At 46.1% G+C, this 24,312-nt stretch overlaps 1 protein-coding gene across 1 annotated transcript in view; it reads left to right on the top strand.

Annotated features, from left to right (window-relative positions):
* Positions 1–23,017, top strand: part of ACE (angiotensin I converting enzyme) — a 61,536-nt gene extending 38,519 nt beyond the window's left edge. Inside the window, exons 12-25 of the mRNA XM_083469442.1 lie at positions 1,354–1,565; positions 3,983–4,119; positions 6,060–6,218; positions 7,119–7,206; positions 9,122–9,265; positions 10,083–10,274; positions 13,395–13,492; positions 15,285–15,457; positions 16,503–16,726; positions 17,591–17,735; positions 18,744–18,842; positions 19,867–19,989; positions 21,447–21,634; positions 21,938–23,017. Of these exons, the coding sequence (XP_083325568.1) occupies positions 1,354–1,565; positions 3,983–4,119; positions 6,060–6,218; positions 7,119–7,206; positions 9,122–9,265; positions 10,083–10,274; positions 13,395–13,492; positions 15,285–15,457; positions 16,503–16,726; positions 17,591–17,735; positions 18,744–18,842; positions 19,867–19,989; positions 21,447–21,634; positions 21,938–22,125 (2,170 nt within the window). The 3' untranslated portion in view covers positions 22,126–23,017. The remainder of the gene's footprint in view (positions 1–1,353; positions 1,566–3,982; positions 4,120–6,059; positions 6,219–7,118; positions 7,207–9,121; positions 9,266–10,082; positions 10,275–13,394; positions 13,493–15,284; positions 15,458–16,502; positions 16,727–17,590; positions 17,736–18,743; positions 18,843–19,866; positions 19,990–21,446; positions 21,635–21,937) is intronic.
* The last annotated feature ends 1,295 nt before the right edge of the window (positions 23,018–24,312 follow it).

Genomic DNA, 24,312 nt, shown 5'->3' with positions numbered 1-24,312 from the left:
ATGCAGACCTGAGGACTGCGGTCACACAGGTGTGACCGCACTCAGGTTGCAGAAGTGATCCCCTGGCGTAATCTTGGCGTAGCTTGAATGCCACTGGGCACTTACCCATTAGCGGGGACCAGATATTCTAGTACCCTGGGAAAGGTGACTGTACAAGCATGCAGTGTTGGAGAGAGACCCTAAGAATGGCATCACCCACACTCTTCAATGGAAGGGTACCTCCGACACCTATCGTGCTTGTGGGGTGGCCACCTAGGCACCTAGGCAAGCAGATTCCATGAGTTCCAAGGGCTGAACTCACCCCTAGCACTCCCACTGACCATATAATGCAAAGCACCTTGCAAGCAAAGAGCAGCAGGAATTGACGTGCTTGCAGAGCAAGGAGTTGCAAAAGTCTGCAGGACATAAAAGTTCAACTATTCATGGCTGGTCACCAGGTGGGGAGGGGCTGGGCAAAGTAGACCCTGGCCAGCTTACCTGGCAGTGGTGATGCTCCAAGCTCCACTGGGTGGCTAGGACCTGCCATTTTATTTTATTTTTAAAAGACATTTATTGAAAGTTTTTAAGATATAACAAAAAAAGAAAAATAAACATACAAAATAAAAAACAGTTAAAAACACACATTAATTTTCAATAACATAACTTCCATACACTTATTTCCTCGGACTTCCTCATACCTCCCTTCTTTGTATTCCAGTTCGATTTGTTAGTTCAGCAAATCCTTACCATTAAACTTTTACCCATTTGTAAAACCTTTTTTTTTCATATCTCTTAAAGCATTACAGCTGGAAACTGCTTAGTTTCTATCCAACATCCTTCTAACATTCATTAATTTTACTATGTTTCTGTAAGTAGTCTTTAAATTTCTTCCAGTCTTCTTTCACCAACTCTTCTCCCTGGTCTCGGATTCTGCCCGTCATTTCTGCCAATTCCATGTAGTAGGACCTGTCATTTTATTTCCCCAAAATGTCCCAGAGTCATGCTTCTTCTGGGAGCTTAGTGGAAAATTTAAATGCTAACGGGACCCAGCCATCCAGGGCACCAGGCAAAACAAACACAAAAACTCACACTTTTAAAATAAAATAAAAAGAGGGGGTGTTGGGGCACTGGCAGCTAGCTGCCCGCAGGAGCTGGCAATGGCTTCAGTTCCCTCTGCTAAGTTGCTGGCTGCTTCAGAAGATGTGGCAAGAAAATAAACCCAAATGGCAAGGTCAAATCCCTTGTGTGGTGGGGGAATCCACAGCAGGTAGAGACTGGAGTCGCCTGGTCTTGTGGGTCTTCCACAGTGGCTATCAACACGAGTAGCTGCATCTACATCACTACCCATTCCTCTCTTTGTTTTCTTCGCTGCAGCGAGGCACTAAGGGTTGGCTCTTCCCAGCCGTGGCAGAATATTCTCCAACAACTCACTGGCACAAATAAGATGGATGCATCAGCACTGCTGGAGTATTTCAGTCCCGTTACTCAGTGGCTAGAAGAACAGAATAAGCGAACCAATGAAACACTGGGCTGGCCGGACTTTGAGTGGCGTCCCCCCATCCCAGAGGGCTACCCAGAAGGGCTTGGTAAAGTTTCCAAGGCACAAAGTCATGGGGGGGGGGAGGCCTACAGGAGTGTGATTTCACTATGACCCTGGTGCTTGGGCATAACAGTAGGAGGTGTCCAAAGAAAAAGGGAGGGTACCAGATGACCACCTCACTGCTTGGCTTTGCCATTGGACCAGGGCAATTTTGCAGCTGCCCCTTACTTAACTAACATCACTAACGAAGCTTATAGATGGGCTTTCTCTAGAGCCCGCTTTGAGACAATGCCCTCAGCAGTGCTGTACGGCAAATTCACGCGGGTACCAATGCATGCGCGTCTCTGCTCCTGTATGTCTAATAAGGTAGAATCTAAATAAAAAATTCCTTCTAGTAGCACCTTAAAGACCAACTAAGTTAGTTCTTGGTATGAGCTTTCGTGTGCATGCACACTTCTTCAGATACACATGTATCTGAAGAAGTGTGCATGCACACGAAAGCTCATACCAAGAACTAACTTAGTTGGTCTTTAAGGTGCTACTAGAAGGAATTTTTTATTTTGACTATGGCAGACCAACACGGCTACCTATCTACTACTGGAACCAAGGTAGAATCTGTCACACACATTCTTCTATTTTGCGAATTTTATAGTGAAGAATGAGTTCAACTTATTTTGCCGCTTTTATCAAAATTTATACCCCTACAACATTATTTGGAATCCTCCCCAGAAAGATTCTGGAAGATTCCTCAAGCGCAATATCATATGAGGTGGCCAAATTTTGCACTTTAGTAATTAGGAAGCATAAATCTCCTCTGTTGAATGGCACACTGCGAAGTTCCCTTGTGTAATCTTTTTCTTTTCTGATGTTGTTGTTGATTTCTTGTTGTTTGATCTTGTGGTGTTTAGTGTCACTGCTTTTGCCGCAATAAAACTTGAACTTGAACTTGATAATCCACAAGGAGGCACTCAGCTTGTTTTATATTTTGCAGTGGAACATAGGAATAGAAGTGGCGGCCTCTTACATAAACAGGGGGACAACACAAGACATCCGACTGGGAAGAAATGGCTGATGCAGCTGGAATATGGAGTGGTTTTTGTCTTGTTTGTCTGTGGGAGGAGGAGGACTGTGAGAGCCCTGGGGAACAACTGACTTCACTGCAGGATGACTTTTAGGGAGACCAGGAATAGGGAGATAGCAGGCTGTGCTTTTCTTCTAGCATTGATAAACCACAAGTAAAAAAAGGTAAAGGTACCCCTGCCCGTACGGGCCAGTCTCGACAGACTCTAGGGTTGTGCGCTCATCTCACTCTAGAGGCCGGGAGCCAGCGCTGTCCGCAGACACTTCCGGGTCACGTGGCCAGCGTGACGAAGCTGCTCCAGCAAACCTGCACCAGAGCAGCACACGGAAACGCCGTTTACCTTCCCGCTATAAAGCGGTACCTATTTATCTACTTGCACTTAAGGGTGCTTTAGAACTGCTAGGTGGGCAGGAGCTGGGACCGAACGACGGGAGCTCACCCCGCCACGGGGATTCGAACCGCCGACCATGCGATCGGCAAGTCCTAGGCGCTGAGGTTTTACCCACAGCGCCACCTGCGTCCCCACAAGTACTGCTCCTTAAAACACCAGCTCTTTTGCCTCTGGGCTGGCACTTGGTAGGGCAGGAACCAGGCAGCAGCCCTTTTGAGGGTGAGATTTGGCTAGCGAGCTGCTGACTTGACTTTTGCTGTGAAGGGGTATCGACCCCCTTTGTGATACTAATAAGGGGGAGTGCTGCCCTTATCAAAGCAGTGGGGGGCCAGCTGTTATGTCTCTCTGCTGATGAGCAGTGCAGCCCTTGTCAGCATCGTGAGACTGGCTCTCCAACATGGAGTTCCATGCTCCTGATGTAACAGATGAATTGGAAGGTGGGATGAGTTGCCACCGGGTGAATTGGCTGAGCAGCGGATTCTAGAATGTGGGCATCTCCATCTGTGTGCTCATTTTAACTTCCCAATGAGCAAAGGCAGATGCTCAGCTAGTACTTACCTACCACTCATCTGCTGGCTTCTCCTAACATTTCTCTTTAAGGGGACGGGGACGCCAGGGAATGAAAATGCCACAGGTGGGTCTTCAGAGTTACCAGGTCTCAGCCCTGGAGTGTGTTTTAAGTGATAGGGTTTTGTCCAAGAAGTGTAAACCATAATATTAAGAAGGATAGGTTCCCTGAGCATGTTCAGAATGCCTTGTCTTCATCCATGAGTAACCACAGCCAATAATTGCACATCATAGGTAGGGAAGGGAGTTCTGATTCCATCAGAGAATGTAAAATTTCTGCAGGAACCTGGGACTTGTCTCTTTAGAAATTAGGTACTGGGAGTTAACATGCTAGACTAAAAGGAAGAAAGACAGGGAGGTGAGTTAATTTCCCTACTTTTCCCAGCTTTTTGTTTCTCCCTTCCCACCCTTTAACCTTTTCCAGATAAAATAACTGATGAAAACGAGGCTAAAACATTCCTGGCAGACTACAACAGCACAGCCGAAGTGGTATGGAATTCTTACACAGAGGCTTCTTGGACATACAACACCAACATCACGGAGCCCAACAGACAGATGATGGTAGGAAAACCAGCACAGTGCGGTAGGGTCAATGGTGGTGGTGGGGAACTCAGTTCAATTCACATTTAAAGGGGCACCTACCCAATGTCCTATATACCTGAAGGAGTGTCTCCACCCCCATCGTTCAGCCCGGACACTGAGATCCAGCGCCGAGGGCCTTCTGGCGGTTCCCTCATTGCGAGAAGTGAGATTACAGGGAACCAGACAGAGGGCCTTCTCGGCAGTGGCGCCCGCCCTCCCTTCCAATGTGAAGGAAATAAGCAGCTATCTTCTCTTTAAAAGAAATCTGAAGGCAGCCCTGTTTAGGGAAGTTTTTAATATTTGATGCTGTATTGTTTTTAACACTCGATTGGAAGCCGCCCAGAGTGGCTGAGGAAACTCAGCTAGATGGGCGGGGTTATTATTATTATTATTATTATTATTATTATTATTATTAATTATTAAATCACGCTTTCTGAAATAATATGTGAACCGGAATACAGCCACCTTTCAAAATGCAGCCACTTCTGAATTTTGCAACAGAGCTCTGCAGCTGAGTAATATGCATTCTATGTATATGAAGATGCATATAAATTAGTGAAGTGGCTTTGAAAAATATGTCTGTGTTAGGGAAAATTGCATACAATTTATCCTGTTTATAACAGGATAAATTTGAACAAAAATGCTGATGAATTTTCATGAGGGCTTCTTTTCTAATAAAAAATAAAACATCAGAAACGGATGTGCAAACATAGAGAAATAAACAGAAACTGACAGATTTGTGAAACCCTAGATTGTGGGGTTAGTGTTTTTGTTTGCTCTGAGCCCAAGGGAATGCTGCCCTGGGTTCCTGCACGAGGAAGGGTGGGAAATAAATTGTATCATCATCAATAATTCAGAATGCGGCAGCTAGACTGGTAACTGGGGGCAGCCGCTGAGACTGTATAACACCGGTCCTGAAAGACCTACATTGGCTCCCAGTACGTTTCCGAGCACAATTCAAAGTGTTGGTGTTGACCTTTAAAGCCCTAAACAGCCTCGGCCCAGCAGTGGCGTAGCATGGGTTGTCAGCACCCGGGGCAAGGCAAGTAATTTGTGCCCCCTAACCCGTGGATTTGCGCCCCCTAACCCGTGGATTTGTGCCCCCTAACCCTAACCCCCAGATGTTGCGCCCGGTGCGGCCGGCCCCCCCTGCACCCCCCACGCTACGCCACTGTGGCCCAGTATACCCGAAGGAGCATCTTCACCCCCATTGTTCTGACCGGACACTGAGGTCCAGCACCGAGGGCCTTCTGGCGGTTCCCTCACTGCGAGAAGCAAAGCTACAGGGAATTAGGCAGAGGGCCTTTTTGGTAGTGGCGCCCACCTTGTGGAACGCCCTCCCATCAGATGTTAAAGAGATAAACAACTACAGTCATACCTTGGGTTGAAGTAGCTTCAAGTTAAGTATTTTTAGGTTGCGCTCCGCGGCGACCCAGAAGTAACAGAGTGCGTTACTTCTGGGTTTCACTGCTTGCGCATACGCAGCCGCTTAAAATGGCGTCATGCACATGCGCGGAAGCGATGAAACGCGACCTACAGACGTGCAGTCGCTTCTTGCATTTACTTCAGGATGCAAATGGGGCTCCGGAACGGATCCTGTTTGTATCCAGTGGTACCACTGTACCTGACATTTAGAAGACATCTGAAGGCAGCCCTGTTCAGGGAAGTTTTTAATGTGTGACTAAAATACAAAGATTAATGTATTTTTAATCTTTGTTGGAAGCTGCCCAGAGTGGCTGGGGAAGCCCAGCCAGATGGGCGGGGTACAAATAATAAATTATTGTTGTTGCTCTTATTAATAGGGGCGACTAGACAGTTGTGGCAGTGCTGGAGTTAGAGAATGAGCTCGTCCTTTCCCCCTCTGTGATACAAGTGTCTGGCTAATGCCCCTCCCTCTCTCTCCCATATGTGCCTTGCAGTTGCAAAAGAACATGGAAATGTCAAACCACACCTTGCAGTACGGCCTTCGGGCTCGGATGTTTGACCCTACTGATTTCCAAGACCCTACTATAAAACGTATCCTGAAGAAACTGAGTGACATAGAGCGGGCAGCCCTACCTGACGCACAGCTGAGGGAGGTGAGAACGAACCATAGAGTCGTAGAATTGCAGAGTTGAAAGGGTTCCCAAGGATAATCTGGTCAACCCCCTGCAATGTAGGAATCTCAGCTAAAGCATCCTCGACAGATGACCGCTCAACTCTGCTTTAAAACCTTCATTCCATCCTTGTTCTTGATGTAGATCTTCACTCACCCCTTCTTCCCTGGTGGGGAGATAGGGGTGCCATCTTGTGGTTCACACCAGGTGCCAAAATGTATTGGGCCCAGGACATAGCAAATCAGTTATGGAACTTCCTATCCATGGAGACCTACAGAATTGCCCTGTTCTTCGCTTTCAAGGAAGCTGGTGGGGGTTTCCATCTGGTAGAGGTTTAAGGTGGAAGGAGTGATGTTATTATCCTGACTTGGGTGCTGTTCGTGTGTTTTCTTAATGATGATGTCTGTATGGGATGTTTTTTAAATTGCAGGCTGTTTGGGGACTTGTTGAAAACAGAACTTAAAAACCTGGAATTAATAAATAATGTGTAGTTAAGTCCCCAAGGGACAGTTCTGTAATGAGGCCCCAGATCCTTGGAATTGAGTGTGTTGAAAATTAAGCTGGAGACATAAATAAAGAGCTTTCTAAGAGGCAGGCAAGCAGTACACCAGAATATGAGCACACTTGTGTTTCATTGCTTGCACAAATTCAGCATAGCAGGACTCATCCAGCATGTTGACACAAGTATTTGTCTGGGGAATGAAAGCAGGAAGCAGATGCACGATCAAGCCATAACAATAAAATATTTCTGTTCAATTCAAATGCATATGATAATACAGTTTCCGCCAATAGTCCTTGGATCTCGTTGTCAGGCAAATGATGCCGAGGAGAGAAGCCCATATTTTACCTCCTAAGCAAATGAATCCTTTTTTTTCCTTTCAGTATAATCAGCTCCTCTCAGACATGGAGACAATTTACAGCGTAGCCAAAGCCTGCACTGGAAACACAAGTTGCAAGTCCCTGGATCCTGGTAAGCCATTTATACATCTCCTGGCTGATAGGAATAATCTCCCACCTCATTACCCGGCGCCCATGAAAACACACCGGACAAGATAACTTTGTCAGCCTGAGAAGTAGAGCTGGGCAAATTCTATCAGGACTTAGTTTTCGTGAAAAAATAAGAAGGTGCTTTTGAGTATGCACTGAGTGGCTTTCCCACACCATCGTGTAATCAACAACCAACCTCCACATATCTGGGGGGAATTATGTTGCAACTTCCGAGTAGTTTTGATAGCTCCATAATGTTTTGACATAGTAGTCAATCCCTACTAAGAAGTCATAAGGCTGTAAGAGGAAGCATACTGGATCAGACTAAGGGTCTGTCTAGTCTAGCATCCTGTTCCCACCGTTGGCTAACCAGGTACCTATGAGAAACCCACATGGAGGACACGACCACAACAGCACTCCTCACTTCCTGGTAACTAGTATGAAATATACTCAGAGTCGAGTGTGAATTTCATACTCTTTATTCATAGTAGCAATGAATGAAACTTTCCCCAAAACGTCCAGCTATATATACATTATTTACACAATGGGCCTCGCATGATTGGCTAATTCCAGGCTGCTGCTGTAGGCCAATCAGGTTGCGGATTCACCTCCTCCAGAAGCCTGATTGGCTGCTCCTGCAGGCCAATCAGGTTGCTGATTCACTTAATCTAGGAGCCTGATTGGCTGATCCTGCAGGCCAATCAGGTCACTGATTCACTTCCACCTGGAGCTGGATTGGGTGGCTCCTGCGGACCAATCAGACTGCTGCATTCTGGATCCTATTGTTCTAGGATTCAGCTCAGTACATAGCATAGTATTCCAAGGCACATTGCCTCTGATACATCATTGGAGTAGACTCTTGAAAGGTGATGGACTCCCCTTCGTTGGAGGTTTTTCAGCAGAGGTTGGATGGCCACCTGTCATTGATGCTTTAGTTGAGATACCTGCATTGCAGAGGGGTTGGACGAGATGACCCTCAGGGTCCCTTTCGACGTTACAATTCTATGATAGACATCGCGACAAGTAGCCATTGGTAGTTTTATCCTCCATGGTTTTGTCTAATCCCCTTTTAAGGCTAACCAGGTTGGTTGTCATCACCACATTTTTGTGGAAGCAAATTCCATTGGTTTGTTATATACTGTGTGGTCTGTCTTGAATATCTCAACCATGAGCTTCATTCAAGTCCTGTGGATTTTAGCAAAGGATGAGAAGTAGTGGGGCAAAACAGCCTTGTTCCTGCCATTAAACTATACGAGGCACATTGAAGTTCATGAGAGCAGCCTAGGTGTGATTTGTTGAACAGAGATAAAAGAGAGGGGGACGTGGCTTGATGAAGAGTAGAACCAGGGCTATTTTTTCAGCCAGAACTCACCGGAATTCAGTTCCGGCACCTCTCAGGTGGGCGCCATTGCCATCAGAAGAGAACAAGTGAGGCGTTCATTCATGGTGAACTCCAACACCTCTTTTTTCTAGAAAATAGCACTGAGTAGAACAGGCTATGAAACACATTATGTAGGAAGGAAAATCTCTGTGGCGCAGGTGGGCTTTGAGAAAGGATATGAAGGGAGGTAGAGGGATGTGACTTCACAGTTAAAGCAGTGTACCGTGTTTGTTTGGAGAGAACATAATGGAAGCTCAATAGGTGAGCCTGCGCACGGTGTTGGATTTAGGGCAGTGCCCGCCAAAACTGAGAAGATCCATAACTGAGAAAATCCATCAGGGCCGCTGAATTTTGGCCTCGCTCAGAGCGCCATATTACCAGAGTATTACCAAAGTCCACCCCTGCTGTACAGTGCAGAGGGAGCAAAAGCAGGCCAAAGGGGAGAGATATACACATTACAGCACGTATGGTGCATAGCCTCACACCGAATTCTTGCTTGTCTTGGCTCTTTGTTTAGAACTCACGGACATCATGGCTCACTCAAGAGACTACAACGAGCTCCTCAATGCCTGGAAAGGCTGGCGGGATGTATCAGGGAAGAAAATCCGAACCATGTACCAGAAATACGTAGAGCTGAGCAATACGGCTGCCATATTGAACGGTAAGCATGTTTTGCAATGCTGACTGCTCCAACAAAGGGAACAGTGGGTTGCAAGGGCAGAGGATGACTCTTACGAATGCGGAACCCAAACTGTTTGAGGTGAGCCTCAAAAGTCAATGCAGACATGGGAAGCATTGTAGTCTTTTCTTTGTAAGTTGCTCTGAGTTGCCTGTGGCAAAAAAAAAAAAGCGAGTAATAAGAATAATAGCAGAAAGTGTCCCTCAGTGGAAAGCCTACCTTGCCATCAGTAACTGAAGCTTTCCAGCAAAGGCCACTGGTCTAACCACAAGAACAAAGGCATGCACCATTTAGCTTCTTTGTTGTTGTTGTTTTTTAAACTACAGAGCCACGCAAGAGCAAGGCAGATAGATGCAGATGTCCACAAAGTTCACTTATTCTGTTCCCATGGCAGAATGTCAGACTTGGGAAGGGAGAGCTGGAACCTTTTGATACTTTAAATGAGGAGCTTAGAAAGGATATTCCCTGCTATGGGCTTGCAACATTTCGGTTTGGGGCACCTGGCCAAACCTACCATCAAGCGGCATGAAACAGCTGCCTTAGACAAGCAGATTTTTTGGTTTCATGGTGAAAGAGTAGCAAGCTATTCATGAGTTCATTTATTATGGTTGTATTTTCACTGCCAGGCAGGGGAGAAGGGCTTTCAAGATGTTCTGCCTCAGATGCCCAAATAACTAGATCTGCCTTGGCTTTGGGGGAGGGTGTCACCTGGTGCTCCACCGCGGGCAGTAATACCAGCCCTGGGGACACAACTGGAGAAGATGAAGAAGGGCTTCTATGTTCTCATGTTCATGTGCAGGTCATTCAGACAATGGTGCTTTCTGGAGATCCCTGTATGAAACACCGGATTTGGAAGATGTTTTGGAGAAAATCTGGGAAGAGCTTCAACCATTGTACCTCAATCTGCATGCTTATGTGCGCCGGGCTCTCTACAAGAAGTATGGTGAAGGTCACATCAACCTCAGGGGCCCTATCCCAGCTCATTTGCTAGGTAAGCCTTTCCACACCAAACTCCTGAGCCAGAAGACAATATTGGGCAACTCCCCATTGCCTATGTGATTCTGAAGGCCTACTCCATGGTTGCTTTTCCTTGTATTAAGCCATGCCCAGTGTCTAGGTTTTTAGGATTAAGGATTTTGTAGGAGGTCTACAGGGGGACGCAGGTGGCGCTGTGGGTTAAACCACAGAGCCTAGGACTTGCCGATCAGAAGGTCGGCGGTTCGAATCCCTGTGACGGGGTGAGCTCCTGTTGCTCAGTCCCAGCTCCTGCCAACCTAGCAGTTCGAAAGCACATCAAAGTGCCAGTAGATAAATAGGAACCGCTCCAGCGGGAAGGTAAACAGCATTTCCGTGCACTGCTCTGGTTTGCCAGAAGCGGCTTAGGCATGCTGGCCACATGACCCGGAAGCTGTCTGCGGACAAACGCCAGCTCCCTCGGTCCATAGAGCGATATGAGCGCCGCAACCCCAGAGTCGGTCACGGCTGGACCTAATGGTCAGGGGTCCCTTTACCTTTACCTTTTCGGAGGTCTACAGCATATTTTGCCAAATGCACATTTGTTGAGCATAGCATATAGTGGCTCTTAGATATGTTCCTTACACATGGAGAAAAGTTATCAAGAGAGGCAAAATATAATCAATGATGCTATTAATTGACCTAACCTAAAAGTCAGCTTATCTGACTATTATAAGGTTGCCTTAAAATGCTTACAGTGTTAAAATGCTTGTTGTTGTTGTTGTTGTTGTTTAATATTTATACCCCACACATCTGGATGGGGAAAAGGCTGAGTTGCAAATAAATTCAGGGGAATTAGGAGGAAAGAGGAAGAAATAGTGACATTTTCCAAAAGTCAGACACTGTAGGCTAGGTGTTGGGATGAGCAATTTGGAACTAGGTGTATAGGACATAAAGTGGCAATGAAGGATTACTGAAATTGTTAAGAGCTGCTATCTATAGCATCACAGAAGTTCAGAAAGAATTGAGAAACTGTCAGGTATCAAAACTGCAAAGGCTATCAAGAAATTGGGTTCAGGATGGGACATGACTAAAAGCTGTGGCCTTAGAGAAGACATGGAGACAGGATATGGAAAAAAATATTTTGAGTGACCAAAATTGGGGTCTTAACAGACATGCTAAGACATAAAAAGGGAGACGTTGACTAGTTTGGGACCCTTAGCAAGACTCCAGGAGGCATGGGCAAAGGTGAGATCATGAAAGGAAGCTTTATATGACATCAAAAATAAGAATTGTCCAATCATAATGGCTAAAATTCAGATGTCATAAATACTTATGTCGTTTTTGAAACTATAAGAGATATGCCTCAACCTCATGAAGGGTCTTCTCTTCTCTTCTGACTGGGAGGCCCCACTTTCAGAAGTGACAAATGTCTATTCTGCTTTAATATTGTGAACGTTTAAGCTCTGGCAGTGTGCGGGAAGGTTCATTTTTCTTGCTAAATAATAAACTAAACAATATAATAAACTAAATAATTTCTTGCTAAATAATAAATGCCTTTACAGTGGTACCTCGGGTTAAGTACTTAATTCGTTCAGGAGGTCCGTTCTTAACCTGAAACTGTTCTTAACCTGAAGCACCACTTTAGCTAATGGGGCCTCCTGCTGCTGCCGTGCCACCGGAGCACAATTTCTGTTCTCATCCTGAATCAAAGTTCTTAACCCGAGGTAGTATTTCTGGGTTAGCGGAGTCTGTAACCTGAAGCATGTGTAACCCGAGGTACCACTGTATATACATTTGTCTGTGTTCCGTATTTACCCTGGTCCAGTTGATGTACCTGCTATTCCAATCGCCTCCAGGTTGCAGGAGTTGCTTGGTGTGCTTTTTTAAGCACTGTAGCCTCTTTGCAGCTCTTGAATAATCAGTAAACAAAACAGACAGATTCTTTCAGTGGAAGCAGACAGAACTAACACTTCAATGCTATTCACTGGCCTCTAATTCTCTGTAGATGTCACCACCGAGACAGTCAATGATGCATTTAGTAGCTCTTTAGGAAGCAAAAGACGGCGCCTTGAAGGCTGCTGCATAATGACTCTTGAAGAAGATATGCAGAAATGGAGTTAGAGCTGTTCTACACAGCTAGACAAAATATGACCTGGTTTCACTACTTTTCCTTTACTTCTATAAGCTCTGATTAAGTAATCATAGTATGATCTCCAATCCGCATTGTGGATGGAGGGGAAAGTCTTGTTTAGCGTGGACAGAGTGATGACCCACTGTTCCCATTTGCACTCCCCCCCCCAACCCCAACCCCCTGATGGTTTGTGTGCTGGAGCCCAGGAATGGGGAACAAGCAGCCTCTGTGGGTTTTCGTATTTTTATTTTATTTTTAAAAATGAACGAAACAATTGCTGGGGGGAAAGAGTGAGTTGTCTTGCTCCTGCTAACACTTTCATGAATATTCAAGAGATGTCTGTAACATTTCCAGAAGCGCTTTCTATATGGCAATGGCAATAATTACTGGATGCACATTCTGGGATGTCACCTTATCACATTTCTCCCAGGTGCAAAACATAGCACTCTGAGCAGTTCACAGAATGTGATATTCCTCTAACTGAAGCCCAACTTTGAGAGAAGACATGGGAAGCAAAACATGCACTTCTCGATCAAGTGGAAAGACCACTATTATACACATTGTACCTCTAATATAGTGGGAGCCAGTGAGGTGTAGTGGTTAAGAGCGATAGACTCGTGATCTGGTGAACTGGGTTTGCATCCCCGCTCCTCCACATGCAGCTGGTGGGTGACCTTGGGCTAGTCACACTTCTCTGAAGTCTCTCAGCCCCACTCACCTCACAGAGTGTTTGTTGTGGGGGAGGAAGGGAAAGGAGAATGTTGGCCGCTTTGAGACTCCTTTGGGTAGTGATAAAGCGGGATATCAAATCCAAACTCTTCTTCTTCAGAAATGGGAAGGAAGCTATTGGAGAACAAAGTTATTGATTGTCTAGTAGGGGCTCCATCCATATGAATTCACCTTGAATCACCCAGCCCTTCTTCCCTCAGAAAGTGGATGTTGGATCTAGTTGTTGTCTTACCCTTGGGTGGGGGGCTCCTTTGTCCCCTACCTACGCATTAACTCTTATTTTCTGTTTCCTAGGAAACATGTGGGCACAGTCATGGTCAAACATCTTTGAACTCGTCATGCCCTACCCCAACGCCATCAAAGTGGATGCAACACCTGCCATGAAAAGCCAGGTTGGTGCAGCCAGGTTTTATTCAATTATTATTTGAAACGGTTTCTCTTGGGGACTAGCCTGAACCTTCATCCTGTTTAAAATCTAAGGGAATTATTTAGCAACCTTTTAAGGTGGGGCTCAAGGTTGTTGAGTTGTTGAAGTAGCATCCAGTTCCCCTTAACTGTACTGAAACTTTTAGCTCTCAAGGAAGGTGCTTCGGAGAGCATGTAGAATGCCTTTTCTTGGTATCTACCAAGCCTAGTATCCACAGTTCCAGGCCAGGAAAGGAGATTCCAGGTGGGCCAGAAACGAACCACTAGTTTTCTGCCCTTACTTCCTGCTTCTCTCTGTACAATCGTACCTTGGTTTTCGAACAACTTAGTTCTCAAATGTTTTGGCTCCTGAACACTGCAAACTCAGAAGTTTGCGAATGCTCTTTTGGAAGCTGAACGTCCAATAGGGCTTCTGCGGCTTCCGATTGGCTGCAGGAGCTTCCTGCAGCCAATCAGAAGCTGCGCTTTGGTTTCCGAGTGTTTTGGAAGTTGAACGGACTTCCAGAACGGATTCCGTTCGACTTCCAGGGTATGACTATATTTTGTTGTGTATCTGACATATAACATTGTGAATTCTTGGTGCATGTAACAGCCCAGCCAGACCTGTAGGAATCCCAAATCTGCTCAGCTGCAGCTATCAAGAGGAAGGTCTTTTAGACTTTGCAAAATCTTTATGGCAATGAGATTCTGCAGAGGTAGGGCAGGCCCCAAGGATGACTTCCTTTGTGCTTTTGTACTGTATTTGACACATGGGTGTTTTTAGATTATGGGAATGTTTAGGGAAAGGACAGAGAACCTTTTCCAGCTCAATAGCTGCATCCCCTTCTGTGCAACCTTCAGGGGACCAAATGTCATTGGTGAGCAGCCCCAGAGGCAAAAGTGGGTGGAGAAATTTGTACAACAGGCTTGTTTACACACACACACAAACACACACACACACACACACACACACACACACACACACACACACCCTTCTCTGTCCTTTGTTCAGGCAAGCAAGAGGCATTATCAGAGTTCAATTCCAGCCAGTGGGGAGAAACACCCAAGGATGCTACAAAGCAGGGGCATGTTAGGAATGCGGCTGAGGAAAGGGTGTGGCCTAGCAAGAATATTGAGGGCCTGATGGAGAAGTGTGGAGGGCTGTATTCCACCCTTGATTTAGGGTTCGGCTCTACACCCCATCAGTCTGATACCCCATCTGTCAACATATCACATTCCCGATTTTCCATGCCAAATACAGTGGTACCTCAGGTTAAGTACTTAATTTGTTCCAGAGGTCTGTTCTTAACCTGAAACTGTTCTTAACCTGAAGCACCACTTTAGCTAATGGGGCCTCCTGCTGCTGCCGTGCCACTGGAGCACAATTTCTGTTCTCATCCTGAAGCAAAGTTCTTAACCCGAGATACTATTTCTGGGTTAGCGGAGTCTGTAACCTGAAGCGTATGTAACCTGAAGCGTATGTAACCCGAGGTACCACTGTATTTTGCATACCTTTTTCCTGTTTTCAGCTAGCATGTAACATTACGCTGCAGCAGAAGCAGGAAGAATCAAGCCAGAAGGGGCAAGCCTTTCACAATTACCTTGCAGGTTCCATGTGACTGTTCAAGTCCCACATTCAGCAAAAGATCCCTGCATTGCAAGGGGTTGGATTGGATGACCCTCACGGTCCCTTCCAACTCTCCGATTCTATGTGCTCTTCATCCATCTCTCTGCTGGTTTTTCAGCTTGCCTCTTCTACACTCGCTCTCCTTTCTGCAGGGCTGGACGCCAAAGAAGATGTTTGAACAATCTGACAGCTTTTTCCAATCCCTGGGTCTCATCCCTATGCCACCTGAGTTTTGGGAAAAGTCCATGCTGGAGAAGCCAACAGATGGGAGGGACGTGGTGTGCCATGCCTCAGCGTGGGACTTCTTCAACCGCAAGGACTTCAGGTGCTTCTGTGATGACTGGCTGGAGAAGGGCTGTAGGCAGTAGAGTCCACTGTTCACCACCATCTTGACCCTTGGGTAGATCCATAAAGGGGAAGCTTTCCTCTTACCCTCCTGTACTTTGGCTGCCAGTGTGGTGTAGGGGTTAAGAGCGGTGGACTCGTAATCTGGTGAACTGGGTTTGCATCCCCGCTCTTCCACATGCAGCTGTTGGGTGACCTTGGGCTAGTCACACTTCTCTGAAGTCTCTCAGCCCCCCCCCCCACTCAGCTCATAGAGTGCTTGTTGTGGGGGAGGAAGGGAAAGGAGATTGTTAGCCGCTTTGAGACTCCTTTGGATAGTGATAAAGCAGGATATCAAATCCAAACTCTTCTTCTTCTTCTTCTTCTTCTTCTTCTTCCTCTTCCTCTTCCTCTTCCTCTTCCTCTTCCTCTTCCTCTTCTTCTGGGAGAGAGTTTACCCCCACTGCCACGTAACAATCCCCCCCCCCCGAAGAGATTCTGCCTTCTCTTTTCTTGAAGTTGGTTGTTCACTTCTCCAGGTCCCCACATGGCTGGACCATGCGACTTGCTATGCACCACTCTGCATAGGCCTCCCCCCAAAATCAGGGTGTACATGTCCCCCCCCTCCACATTTCCACCTGCACCAATGCCACATCTTTGCTGGGATTAGATATGGCTCTGTTTCCCACCCTTGTCTGCTGGGCTATTTGCTCCAAAAATCCAGGGTTCAGGTGGGTTTTTCAGCTTTGGGTCAGGTGAGTGAGAGAGAGAGAGAGAGAGAGAGAGGGAGGCAGACGTCTTCATTGCAATTTGTGGCTCTGTTCACTTGCATAAATCATCTGGCTGCATAAATCATCTGGAGCCATTGCTCTATTAAAAAATCTTTCAGCAATCTGCCTGCTCTCATGCCTGACTCTCGGTTGGCTGGTGAGTGAACTAAATTGGCTGTTCCTCTTTTCCAGCTCTAAATTTCCCTTCCATTTCACTTTCCCTTCTATTATTTTACATGGCCGTGACACCTTTTCCCCATCTTTCTCTTGCTTCAGGATTAAGCAATGCACCTCTGTGAATATGGATGACCTAATAACAGTTCATCACGAGATGGGTCATGTCCAGTACTTCCTGCAGTACAAGGACCAACCCATCTCGTTACGTGATGGGGCCAACCCAGGATTTCATGAAGCCATCGGGGATGTTATGGCCTTGTCAGTGTCTACCCCAAAGCACCTGTACAGCATCAAGCTGCTGAGTCAGGTGGAAGACAACCCAGGTAAGCAGGAGGGGACCACATGGGGACACTTAGTTGCAAAGTGCTCTCAGCAGCAATTCTTTAGAATTTTTGAGCTTTGTAAAACATCAGTGTTCGTGATATCTTATAATTTGCCAAAGCAGAGGTTGATATGGGCATATGCTTCCCAGAACCAAGTCTCAACACACTTTGCCCCAGATCCCACAGACTCAAAAGCAGGGATGCACTTAACCATTGTTGTGTTGCCTTTCAACCCAGATTGGCTTTTCAAATTGGCTTGGAATAAACTGAATTATAGAGGGACGCGGGTGGCGCTGTGGGTTAAACCACAGAGCCTAGGGCTTGCTGATCAGAAGGTCGGCAGTTCGAATCCCCGCAACAGGGTGAGCTCCCGTTGCTCGGTCCCTGCTCCTGCCAACCTAGCAGTTCGAAAGCATGTCAAAGTGCAAGTAGATAAATAGGTATCGCTCCGGCGGGAAGGTAAACGGCGTTTCCGTGTGCTGCTCTGGTTCTCCAGAAGTGGCTTAGTCATGCTGGCCACATGACCTGGAAGCTGTATGCCGGCTCCCTCAGCCAATAAAGCGAGATGAGCGCTCCAATCCCAGAGTCAGTCACGACTGGACCTAATGGTCAGGGGTCCCTTTACCTTTACCTTAAACTGAATTAGACATCATAAATGTTGACTGACTAGCCCTTGTTTCAGCATGTGGTGTAAGCATAAGATTGGTTGTGGGAGCTTGTGGGATTTAAGAATTTGGTAAATAAGGTGTTGGGAGGTAAAGGGTGTGGATACATGGAATGTAGTAAGACCACCAGGAGAGATGGGGCAGAAGGTTAAGAACTGAGGTCTAAGACTCTTCTTGTTACTTTCTTTCTCCTGGCCAGAGAGTAACATCAACTACCTGATGAGCATTGCACTAGATAAGATAGCCTTCCTACCCTTTGGCTACTTGATGGACCAGTGGAGATGGAAAGTGTTTGATGGGCGCATTCCATATGAGGAGTACAATCAACAATGGTGGAACCTTAGGTGGGTATTGGGTAGCTGCCTGGAGAAGGAAACTATCTCACAATTTGGTTGTGCTTCATCATGGCTGAGTTCTGCCCATATGTTTATGCTGGGAGCAAGCTTGACTCAGAACTGAGTGGAGGTGAAGAGCAAACATGGCCTGGTTTCTGAAAATGTGGGTAGAACATTGCTGACTTTCCCCAGGTGGTGTTCAAGGTCAAAATGGAGCCTACCTTACTGGGGGTTGCCCAGGGTGCTACTTTGGAAAGTATTCCCCTTCCAGACATGTCCATGATGTGTATATTTTGGCCACAGAAAATCTAGGGTAGGAATGGAGAATCTGTGGGCCTCCAGATGTTGGATTCCAATTCCTTTCTGCTCCAGCCAATGTTGGAGAGGATGGAAGTTGTCATCTGGTAACCCCAGAGGTGCCACATCCCTGCTCTATGGGATGAAGAAAGTATTGAAAGTAGGTCTCTTTCTGGGGCAAATAAAATCATGCCAGTAATTGTGGAAATAGGTTGTTGGCAATTCCCAGGGGGATCTGAAGAAAAGCAAGCCCCTCCAGCTACACAACGGCCCTGTCCTGTTCCGAAGCAAGACACCTGCTCCTCCGGAGCAAGGATAGAGGGACCTTTTTTACCTTGTGGGTCACAGGCCAGGGGTGAGCAGCAGGGCCAGAGGCAAGTGTGGGTGGAGCAAAGAATTTGACTTTTACCTTTGTACAGTAAACTACTTTATGGGCATGCAAAAGCCAGAGGTTCCTACACAGAGACACACAAATAGGCAAGCAATTAAGCACGATTCAAGGGAATATTCCAGCAATGCAAAAGCACTCAAGAGAGGTGTGGCCCGGAAAGAGCCCAAGAAGCTATAGAGAAGGGCCTGGAGGGGTTTCGTCCCAAGATTTCAGGTTCTCCCATCCTTGTTCTAGGTTGGACACCCTGTGAGATCAGCACTCAGGGTTGGTTTTTGGCTGGTGATTTCTCTCTCTCCCCCCCCCCTCCTCCTTTTATCCCAACTGCATAGGTTGAAGTACCAAGGTTTATGTCCTCCTGTGCCAAGATCAGAAGAAGATTTTGACCCAGGGGCAAAATTCCACATTCCTGCAAATGTCCCATATGTCAGGTAAGGAGGTGATTCCCTGCCTGGCCTGAGTTATTTAGAAAAAGTTAGGCCAGAGTGTCCCGTCTTAAGGGCTGTTTCATTTGAATACGGTCCAAGAGATGATAAATACAGATAAAATAAAAATGGATAAATATAAAGAATTAAGTAGGAAATTCCTATTGAAATGGTATAGAACCCCGGCGCAACTGGCATACATAGTTAAAGGATTGAGTCCTAAGTGCTGGCACTGCGGTCAAGAGTTAGGGGTATATGCACATATGTGGTGGGAGTGTATTTGTGTGAAGGAATATTGGCAAAAGATTATAAAGGTTATTTCTGATGTATTTCAGGTTAAGATAGAAGTCAATAGAGAAATGCTTATCTCAGGAATACTGGGGAATAGTAAAATAGAAAGAAAAGAGCAAGATTGGTATAAAATTATGATCTTAGCCGGTATGCTTATTATTGTATCAGGATGGAAAGAGAAGGATAAATGGACAATGGAAAACTGGAATGACTATGTTTTTGAATATATACAGTCTGATATATTTGAACAGGTAATGACAGAAGATACATGGGGAAACAAATGTCAAAAGATTTTGAATAAATGGACAAGTTATAGGAATTGGATAGCACAGGGGCGAGCCAACCCAAACATCCAAATTAGAATGCATAATATGTGCACATGGTTAAAGATTTGAAGAGAGAACAATTTGAGGGGGGGAGGGGTTAAAGGGAAGGGAGGAAGGGGGGGAAATAGGATAAATGAGTAGGGACAAAAGAATATACTGTTATGCATAAGTAATAGGAGGATAATTTTGATGTACATATGTTATAGTTAGATTTTTGACTGAAGGATTTTTTTTGTAAGTTATTCGACATCCCTGGAGGAAAGTGTGATTATTATTACTAAATAATAATAATAATAATAATAATAAAAATAAAAATAATAGTGTCCCGTCTTCAGCTCTCGCCCTTGAGGAGGGGGTGCCGGCAGCAAGTGTGACCTTGGACCTCCCATTCACCTGTTCCATCTCTCTTCCAGATACTTTGTCAGTTTCATTATCCAGTTCCAGTTCCACCAGGCCCTGTGCAATGCTGCTGGACACACAGGACCCCTGCACAAATGTGACATCTACCAGTCTAAGAAAGCTGGGACAATCCTAGCGTGAGTAGCAAGCCACATCTGCTGGGTGGGGCTACACTGTAAGACTCTACCATAGAGCTTTCCAAACTTTGTCGCGATACGTTAACAGTGTCAGCTGCGGCGTGGAGGTGTGTCACGCAAATGCTACCTGCGTGGATCCCGGGGCTGGAAAGGGGCTAGTTTAACAACTCTGGTTTGCTAGTAAAAAGTGAATTACTGTGTCGCGAAATGTTGTGTGTCTGAAATGTGTGCCGCTGACATGAAAAGTCTGGAAAGCTCTGCTCTGACCCTTTGGTTAGAAGCTTCAGATATCAGTCCCCTGGGGCTGTCTCAGTCCTTTGGGTGTTCCGGTTTTGACTCACAACGCCCCTTTAAAAAAAGAAAGAAAACCGATGTGGAAATATGGAGAACTGAAAAATGAGAAACGGAACGAAACTGAAATCGACATATCCACAGCCCATCCTGACTTGGGTGTAGTAGGACCCGTTACAATGCTAGGCCTTGCAATCCTACTAAAGCCCTGCAACTTGGCAGCATGCAAAATTGAATTCTGATAGGGTGCTGTCAGGATGCTGTCAGCAGCTCCCGGCTGGTTGCCCAGGAAAGTATAAAGACATGGAAAAGCTTCTTACAGTCCTTTTTAAATTTCAAACAGTACAGAGAGAGGCTATAGAACCCAGCCTCTTGGATAATGGCATCATCCCGAGTGAATCTCCACCCCCCACCCCCAATCTCTCCCACTTCCTCATTTGTTGTTGTCATCACCTCCTCTATGGGTGCAGCTAAGTGCCCTCTGTCTTTGAGCTCTTTGCTCTCCTACTTTTAAGGCTCGCTGGTTTCAGGGAGATGGTGGGTCTGGAATGCTTTCTAATGACAACATGTCAGGCGGGTGTTGTTCTGTCTCTCCCACTATTTCCCAGCTTTACCCCTCATCTGCTTCTGAGCTGTGACTTCCCTCAAACCCCTGTTGTAAATCTATACTGTCTTCCTCTTTCTTGTCCCTGGAAGGGTCAGGATGGGGAGGTGGTCTCCCTCATTCCTCCTCCTTTGCCCCAGTCCCTGACATCTGTTAAAGGAGCTGAAATATACTGGGAGTTGAGTGTGGATTTCATGCTCTTTATTCAGCTCATAGTAGTGAGGAATGAAAGTTCCCCCAAAATATCTGCTTTATATACATTATTTACACAACGGGCCGCACGTGATTGGCTAATTCCGGGATTCACCTGTAGGCCAATCAGGTTGCAGCTCAGTACATAACTGGAGCCCAGGGCTGTCCTATCAGATGCTGGGAACAAAACAATACGAGGTAACATTACACCCTGCTTGTTAGATTCTCAGAGGGATTGATCTCACTGCAGTGGAAGACAGGGAGGCAGTTCTTAGGTTGTTGCAGCATGTCATCCACCCACTTCACGTCTTGTGTGTGAATGTGCATACCCACCCCACCCACCTTTGTGTCGCTGTTTTGCTTTCCGCAGGAACGCCATGAAGCTGGGCTACAGCAAACCCTGGCCCGACGCCATGGAACTTATCACAGGGCAACGCAACATGTCAGCTGCGGCCTTGCTGACCTACTTCCAACCGCTGACAGAGTGGCTCGCTAACGAGAACAAACGAAACGGAGAGACTTTGGGCTGGCCAGAATATACCTGGATGCCCTCTGCGGGTACTGAAAGGCTCTGAAACGAGTCTCAAAAATCCCTATAACATGGAAATGGTGGTGGGGGAGGGGAGGGGAGCAGGAGGCTCCCTCTCTTAATTTTATTACCGCAAGGAACTGGCCCGTGGTGGCTGTTCCTATACTCAAAGAATCACTAGACTGGACCACAGGTTTTGAAATAATTTAACTGCATTGCAACTTACCCCCTTCTGGCTGAGGGCAAAGAGCTGTTGAGTCCTTTGCCATCCAAGCCATATTCCATTTGAGCTGCCTCCTTCCTTTTTTCTGTTTTTCTTGGTTCTCACCCAGGCCAGGTGCAAAGGGATAACAGAGTCAATTTCCTCGGGATGTCATTGAGCAGCAGTGACGCCGCAGCAGGCCAGTGGACCTTGCTCATCATCGGGCTCTTCCTCTTCATCACGACAATAGTTTTGGTGGCCAAATGCGTCATGAGCAGGCGAGGGGGCAAAGACGGCTTCGAAATGGAGCTGAAATGAGTCTGGGTGCTTCCAAACTGCTGTGCCTCCGTGTGTGCACGAAAAGACTGCGGGCGGCTGTGTGTGAGAGAGGAGTGCGCTGGTCCTAATGAGAGTGTGTGTATGTGTATTCATAATATGTTCAATGGACATGAACAGAAATGCAGATGAGCTGTGTGTTTGTGAAAGGTGCAGAGGCTGTCTTTGTTTTACCCACAGGTCTGGAGAGAGTGTGAATGCATGTTTGTGTGCATATATACACAATGCATGCCTGCATACAAGGGTTCCATGACTAATGTGTGTATGCACATGTGTGTACATGGGTTGTGAGTACATGTACATGCATGTATCTCGTGTGTGTGGCCTAAGGCCTACTTCAGGTGTGGACAATTTACTCTGCACATGTACTGACAGATCTGGTTTTCGTGAGCTGCTGGGAGGGGCAACCTCCCTGAAGCAGGCAGTTGTGTCAACAGAGGCATCAGAGGACTCTTCCTTCTAATTACTTCATCAAACCTTTTGATTATGCAAGAGCCAAAGCATTAAAAAAAATAAAATCCCCACACATTTTTTTTTTGTAAATATTTGGATTCTTGAAAGAAGAAAAAGGAAGAAGAGGAATGAAGAATCGGGCAAGGTGATCCAATTTGCTCATGGGACTGACTGGACTTCATAAATCAACATGGACTCAATGGGTTTCCTCAAGATTGGAATATATGCATTTGGGGAGCAGGTGAATTATATATGGACTGTGGCCATTCTAGCAGGTTAAATGTTATGCAGCATTAAGCTGTGTTGGGCTTCTCCGAAAGCTGGAAGGACATTGTGTACGTTTTGCATCAGGCAGTTTAAAAAAAAAAAAAATCTGTTTGGTTCCTGGGCGACAATTAAAATGAATCACAGTCTCCACAAATTTAGTGGCTCTGCCGTTTTATGATAAAGGGGAAGGGAACAGCACGAAATAGACTGCAAGCCAGCCGTTGGCTCCTCAGAGAAGGTGTATGTATGAGGAAAGAAAACGAAATAGTTGCTCCCTGGTTAAGTACACACACACACACACACACACACACACACACACACACCAGAGACTGTCAGCTTTCAGGAAATCTAGAACCCAAACACATTTTACAAAGGGTGTCTAGTTATGTTTTGCCTTGTTGCATCAGAAGCAGACACACCAAAAAGAGCCAGATTATTAGCTGAAAATCAGAAACGTCTACAATCTCAAAGGGTAAATTTTATCTCAATCTAGTTGTGTTTTTGTGGTAGGGTTGGGGGTTTTTTTTTGTATGTGTGTGAAGTCTGCTGTTCCTGAGTGTGCGGTTGGACAGGGCGATTAATTCATTGTTTGCTGTTCCACAGACATTACTGATGGGAAACATTGCTTTAGGCGCTGTGTTTTGAGTCTGTCCCTTGCAAGAAAGTGAATTTGCTCTTAATCCTGACAGCCTGGACTTGAGAGTCAGGAAGAAGATTAAGCAAATGATTTTTCCCCCCTGAAGTCTGTTGATTAAAAGCACCGTTGGGGCAGAGCAGCCGAGTTGCCACCATAAGGCTGCTTCCACACAAGGAGGCGGGGGCGGTTGATGCTTCCAGGGGCGACATCTGTGCTCATCTCTTCCTCCAGGGCAACAGGAAACGCTGCACCAGCCCAAACACAAGGAAGGCGCACCTGTAGAGTGACTTGTGGCACAATACCAATGATTTTTAAATGGGTTGAATAATTGCATCAAAGAGCTCGAAGGGAATCAAAGACAACCGAGCCAGTTCAGCGTACATAGTCGAGACCAATGTGTGGCACACTGGTACCCCCCAGAAAGATGCGCGCAGATCAAATAACTCACCCAATCAAAAGAGCCACGCAGCACGTAACTCATTTGGCACATATGCCCAGTCAAACGACCCTGTGCTCTGATGCAGACAAGTACTGTATATCTCTACTAGAAAAAAGAAGACTGTAATGAATTCTTCAGCTGTGATTCCTGGACCAGGTGATTCTTGGGGTCTCTTTTAACTCCACATTTCTATGATTCTGTGATCATTTGGCAGTGATAAACCGCTATCATCAAAGCAGGTCCCTGCTTGTAATTCGTTCTATGGCCATGAGATGTCCCCATCTGATTCTCCCCCTCTGCTGTACCACATTTGCTGCTAAAGGGAAGCAGGACAGCTGTGATCTGAATCTGATAGAAGGGGAAGCTAGTTGGA

Source organism: Podarcis liolepis (genome assembly GCF_965112155.1).
Source record: "Podarcis liolepis genome assembly, chromosome: 13".
Taxonomy (NCBI): Eukaryota; Metazoa; Chordata; class Lepidosauria; order Squamata; family Lacertidae; genus Podarcis; species Podarcis liolepis.
Note: the sequence above shows the minus strand (reverse complement) of the source record. Positions and strands in the feature narration are given on the sequence as shown.